At 40.5% G+C, this 6,270-nt stretch overlaps 1 protein-coding gene across 1 annotated transcript; it reads left to right on the top strand.

The window, feature by feature from the left end:
• The first annotated feature begins 2,116 nt into the window (after positions 1–2,116).
• LOC309513638 (putative nuclease HARBI1) lies at positions 2,117–4,823 on the top strand. Its single transcript, XM_082189569.1, has 2 exons — positions 2,117–2,592; positions 3,373–4,823. Exons 1-2 carry the CDS (start codon positions 2,443–2,445, stop codon positions 4,354–4,356), a joined length of 1,134 nt encoding a protein of 377 aa, XP_082045695.1. The 5' UTR covers positions 2,117–2,442; the 3' UTR covers positions 4,357–4,823.
• The last annotated feature ends 1,447 nt before the right edge of the window (positions 4,824–6,270 follow it).

Genomic DNA, 6,270 nt, shown 5'->3' with positions numbered 1-6,270 from the left:
TTTGCGATTGCGTTATCAGACCGTTTTCCCCTGCTGGAGCGTAAACAGGTCAAGATCCCTCCACTAACCTTGTACCAACACCCTGGCAACGCCCTAGCAACCACCCACAACATCCTCAAGTCAAATGTACCATGATAGAACTTTTTACAATACACATGGTTTCATAATGCTTCCCAGACAGCAACATACTGTAGTGTCGAGCCACATCCGGGCCACATCCGGGCCGGGCTGGCATGTGTACCAGATCTGGGCCGACACTATGGCTGGGTTTACACTAGGCATTAACAATGCGACCTGTATCTGGATGTTGTCCACACACACACTGAAAAGAGAAGTGTAAACGCGCTTCTGATGTGAATGTGATCCGATCAGCGTGTCCAGGTTCTGAGGTGGTCGAGGACGCATTGTGATCGGATCTCAGTGTAATGTAAACGCACGCCAGCCGTCGTGTCTGCATTCACAGGTGGACGTCCCCCCCCCCCCCCCCACCTTTCTCTCCGGAACTGAGAGCTGTGTGGTTTTGCGATACAGTCGAATGTGAAGTACATCGCAAATAAACAATGAAATGTTTGCCTTCGCACCCAAAAGTTGCAGAACCATTAATTTAGGGCGCTTTCACACCTGAACGTCCGCACCGAGGTCTGAACCAAAGTTCACGTTTTGATACATTTTATACATTCAGAAAGTTTTGGTTTGGTTTCACATTGCAATTATGCGAGCGCACTAAAGAACTTTACATTACGTACTTGCGTGCTGTCGTCATCATCTCTGTGGGCTGCATCTTGACAGACACATATCGTTGCAACTATATTGTTATTTTTATGGCATTATTACCTGCAGCACCAACTGGAGGAGGAGAAGACTGCAACAAATCCCGCGAGCTCTGGCAGGGGAGAGACCATAGACGGAGAGACCAAGGTGAGTGGCAATATGTTTCCATACTGGCCGTCTGTTTCAAAAGACGAGTTGTCAGGGGTGATTTATAATTGTGTCAATGCATTTCTCCGTGCATAGAAATAGAACAACAACATTTTAAGATTTAAAATTAAATATTCATGACAGCTCTAGGTTTGCAGAATGTCCACATATAGCCTAACAGTTAATTGCAGATTAAATAAATAAGACATTTACCTGCTTATTTTACATATATTTACATTATATTTAGCAGGTAATAGGGCCTAAAAATTGGTGAATATTATGGCATTTGTACTTGTCTCCTGTCTTCTGCGTTGTTGAACTCATCCTGCAGCCTCTTGTACTCCTGAATTCTTCCAGCATCATAGGCCCTCCTCTTTCTGCTATGGTAAGGAGTTGCAGTGTTTGGGCCAGCTTCCTCTTCATGGCTGGGGGATCAGCCCTATGTTCCCACAGCCCTATGTTCCCACGGCCCTATTTTCCCACATTTCTAAGACATTTTTTTTACAGAAAATTTTGAAAATTAGGCCCTATGTTCCCACAGCCCTATGTTCCCACAGTCCTATGTTCTCTCATTTAACTATGTCCCCTATGAAGGGTAGGTTTTAGTGCTTGTGCTGGTACAGGGATAGCCCAATTACATCCCAGACAAGTCTCCCTCCTGTGAGGGGTAGGTTTAGGTATGTTCGGGCTGTGGGAACATAAGGCTGTGGGAACATAGGGCTGTGGGAACATAGACATGCTCCCGTGGCTGGCATTTCCTCCTGTAAAATGAAATCTAGTTATGTTAAATAAAAAATGTATGTACACTTATGATAGCCAGCCTACTACTGGTCTGGCACTAATCTAACGTTACAATAGAATACAAGCCATCTTGATGAATAGTTCATTCATTGTTTCCAACATTTATAGTGTTTTTTAGCTACTGAGTTACTAAAACAATCTTTGTCAAAGAATACACTTGTTTGTTCACATTTGAACGTTTGTTTAATTTATCCATGAATTATCCATTGTTGCTTTTACAGATACAAAGCTGGAGCACTAAATGATATTCAAAGTCACATTATACGCTTTTAACATTAAATAAAGCACATAAACCAGTAGCTGAGATCATCATGGCACAGTTTGTTGATCCATTAACATGGAAAAGACGCCTTTACTCACCAATTTCTGTGTCTGCATTTTTGTGCGTACAGCTATTTCGACTGGTGACGTCACTCACTCTACATTTTATATAGGCTTACACACACGAGAACCACTACGAGTATTAGTGCAGATTCCCTCTTGTTCAGACATTAAGAATGAAATTGCACAAAATGATAAATCTTGAATTTTCATCCCTTTTGGGTCCAAGGCCCTGTCCCAATATTCACACTACGCCCTAAGGTCTTCCTCGAAGTGGGCACTTTTTGAAAGTGCACTTAGCGGAGTAAGTGCGCAAGAGCCCGAAGCTGTGAAGAGCAGAATTGGGACAGTTTTGCACACGTCACTATCTACGTCACTTCTGTTGTGATCAGGAGAGCAAACATGGCGCTGGCTGCAGTTGCGGTATTCGCAGTACTCCTGCTAAAGTTGATCACAACTCACCACCAGTTTCTTACCAGAAGAATTAGAAACCGCAGGAGAAGAAGGCTTCTACACCGGATCCAAATATGTAAGCTGATGCCCGACCAACAGGTAAATTTGCTTTATTTTACATTTCAATGTACCGTTCATTTACGAGGCTAATGTGTGTGCTGCTAATAACACTGCTGTTATTGTGTCACGAAATGTAGTTTTAAGAATTTTTCAGTCGAGAATGTAGTTGATTAAAGCTCAAATATGTGGTTTATTTATAAAGATAGCGCCTATTTTAAAATTTTATCCGACGTTTTCGGAGTTGTGAGGGTTTCTCAAACTCGGTCCTGAAGGGCCACTGTCCTGCAGAGTTTAGCTCCAACCCTGATCAAACACACCTGAGCAAGCTAATCAATGTCTTAAGAATCACTAGAAACTCACAGCTAAGTGTGTTTGATCAGGGTTGGAGCTAAAGGGCAGGACAGTGGCCCTCCAGGACCGAGTTTGACAATCCTTTGAATGAAGAAATGAATATCTTTTTTTACTCTTAGCTACCAACCTTTCTTTTAATGTTATTCATATTAAAACAGGTTTTGGCTAAGATAAATTGTGATATAACCTAAACTATGAAGTGATGTAAACTATACTGCATTATAATGAGAGCTGTTCCTAATATTTTGTCAAAATATCAAGTGTGGACAAAATATCAAGAACAGCTCTCAATATAATTCAGTATAGTTTACATCACCACCACCACCACCACCACAAGTGAGTGTCCCAAATTACAATGAAAATAGATCAACTCCCTTTAATAAATTCAATTATAAAATGAATAACTTTTTCATGGTGTGATCTGTTTTCCTAAATCTGTCATTCAAATTATTTTTTTGTCTTTTTAAGTTTGGCAGACTGATCAGGTATGCCAGGCTGAATCATACCATGCCTGTCCTTCTGGTGTATTTTGATGTTGAGACAGACCTTCGACCCGACTACCGCCTTTCAAGAAAATCAATGGATGGCTTGATGGATATTCTGCACAGGCACCAGGACCACGGCTGGGGATCTTATTTGGAAGTCCTAATATTTGTATATTGGATTGCACATGGACTGTCTTACAGAGTCACTGCCCGGGCGTTCTCTGTGCCAAAATCCACAGTGTGCCGTGTGGTGCACAGAGTTGCTCAGACAATTATGGACATTGCAGGTAAAGTGATTTGCTATCCACATCATGATGAACTTGAAGAAGTTGGCCTGCGATTTGGACGCCTTGCTCGGCATTCAGCATTTGACAAGGCTGTAGGGGCAATAGATGGATGCCATATTCATATCAAGCCTCCAAATTGTAACAAAGAGGACTATTTTAATTACAAACAATTCTATTCAATCCAAATGCAAGCCATCTGTGACTCTCAGGGACGTTTCCTCAACATCTTTGTTGGTTTTCCTGGCTCTGTACATGATACCCGTGTTCTAAAAAACAGCCCACTTTATGTTAAAGCTGAGTACCCCCCACCTGGCTTTTTCTTCTTGGTGATGGGGGATATCCCTGCATACAGTCCCCCATTACCATCATCACACCCTACAACCTGCCACCTCAAGGAAGGGTCGAGGAACGCTTCAATCACAGCCATTCACGTGCACGTTCAATTATTTGGTATGATGAAGGCACGCTGGAGGGCAACACTGCCTGTGCATTCTTACACAATGTCTGCCTTACCCATGGTGATGTCCTGGAACCAGAGCCAGCTTATGATGCCTTACCACAACCACCAACAGCAGATTCTGGACAGGAGACAAGTGGCAACCAGCTCCGGGCGAGACTCGCTGCACATGTATCAGCACCCCTTAATGTTCAAGGGCACCTTTTGGAACATGACTACATAATTTAATTCAAAGTACCGCATATCTCAACACACACATTGTTGTCATGAGTGTAGAAAGTTAACACCTTAAAGGTTGTATCAGCGATTTCAGGCCCAAACATAAATGATCACATTCATCTAATCTTTCCTATAACGATCCGCTAGCTGTTTTTTTGACGGCCTGCTTATGGGACGGGCAGCTAGCGGATCGTTAGGAAAGATTAGATGAATGTGATCATTTATGTTTGGGCCTGAAATCGCTGATACAACCTTTAATTATTCCATTGGTCTGACATTGCACATCAACATGTACCTATCTATTTATTATTAGTTATTTATTTATATTTATCTATTTTGCTTGACATTGTTTACTTACAGCTCTGTTTATATATTTTGTAAAATGAAAAATGTTGTCGATTACCTAGCATCTGTAAATACCAAATGTATCTGTCCTGAAAATGTTAATACATCTATGGTTATAAGCCTACACTTGTATGTTTTTGTGATTTTTGTGCTATACTCTGAATTGTGTTTATAAATCTCTCACTATCTTCCTCTACATTCCTCCCAACTATAATTTAATTCCAATTTGTTTTATTTATAGTCATTTGGAAATTCTCAAGTTCGCTTTTAGGAATTCTAGAATGCTGAGAATGATATTTATTTGTCCGAAATCTATTATTTGTAAGCTTTCTTGAAAATAAAATTAGATTATGGTCAGTTAATCCAGTAATGAAGTTATATGTTTTCTCAACTCTTTCTGGCCTGTTTGTGAAAAGTAAATCAATTTGCGTCTGTGAGGATGCAGTTATTCTAGTAGGACCTTTAATTAGTTGTGTAAAATCCATATTATCTGTAATTCTTTTTAAAGAATTCCTGTTTCTCTTGTCGTCCCAATGTATGTTAAAATCACCTAAGAGTAAGACTTCTTGTTTTGAATTACATTCTTTGAGTAACCTTTTAAATTCATCATAAAAGGTATTGGTAGAAGAAGGTGTAAACGATAGAGTAAAAACATAACAAAAGACATTTGAGAAGAGAGAGTAATAGTTAATCCAATATATTCCAGATTTACATTAGATAGTTGAATCTGGGTGCAGTGAATATTATTCTTCAGATAAACCATGACTCCACCACCTCTTCCCTTAACTCTATCTCGTCTAAATAAATTATATCCGGGTATATTCCGGGTATAACTTGTTTTTCTAAATGATAAATGTTTCTCTTTATTTGTGACACATATCAGACTTTTACTGATAAAAAGAAATTATAATAATAAATGATAATAATTTGCATATATACAGAATTACAATTTCCAAATGTCTTGTACAAACCAAGAAATACAGCCAGAGTCCTCTGAAACTTTAAATATAAATGAAATCACTCAATGGTGTTAACACAGTGAACACTTATACAGGAACATCAAACAACAAACAGAACTAGATGCAGGAAGTTATTACTTCTCCAAATAAATTCCAAATAAATCTAACATCCTGTCCATTTGCTGCTGAGACTTTTGGAGGCAAGCATTATCACTTTCATATTTCCTTCCTTCTGTGTTTTCTCTAGCCGCTCACAGAAGTCTTTAAGATAATCTACACTCTCCCTCTTCCTCTTCCCGGCGTCCGACCATAGCAACCGTTTTGCTCCCTCATTGGTTAGCTGTTCGAAACGTCACGACACTACAAGGATTCTGGGTAATAGCCTATAGCATTGTATGCGCACTTGCGAAAGGGGTGCATTAAGTGCGCAGATGATCACCCCTGGAGAACACCATTAGAGGATCGGGACACCCTACGGTCTTGCACCCCTTAGCGAGAACGCGCATTGAGGGGCACAAGGGCGGAAGTGCGGATATTGGGACAGGGCCCAAATCTCATCTGGAGGCGGTCGGACCCCCAATACCCCCGTAATCCGATCTTTGCTTGCAGCCTCT

Source organism: Leuciscus leuciscus (assembly GCF_965113295.1).
Source record: "Leuciscus leuciscus genome assembly, chromosome: 14".
Lineage (NCBI taxonomy): Eukaryota > Metazoa > Chordata > Actinopteri > Cypriniformes > Leuciscidae > Leuciscus > Leuciscus leuciscus.
The sequence above is the reverse complement of the archived record's forward strand: the minus strand, read 5'-3'. Positions and strand labels throughout refer to the sequence as shown.

What these genes read in the sequence shown, in the direction of transcription:
- LOC309513638 (XM_082189569.1), top strand. Translation starts at nt 2,443, where the DNA reads ATGGCGCTGGCTGCAGTTGCGGTATTCGCAGTACTCCTGCTAAAGTTG. An exon ending in AGCTGATGCCCGACCAACAG is followed by an intron (nt 2,593 to 3,372) that starts GTAAATTTGCTT and finishes TGTCTTTTTAAG; the next exon opens with TTTGGCAGACTGATCAGGTA.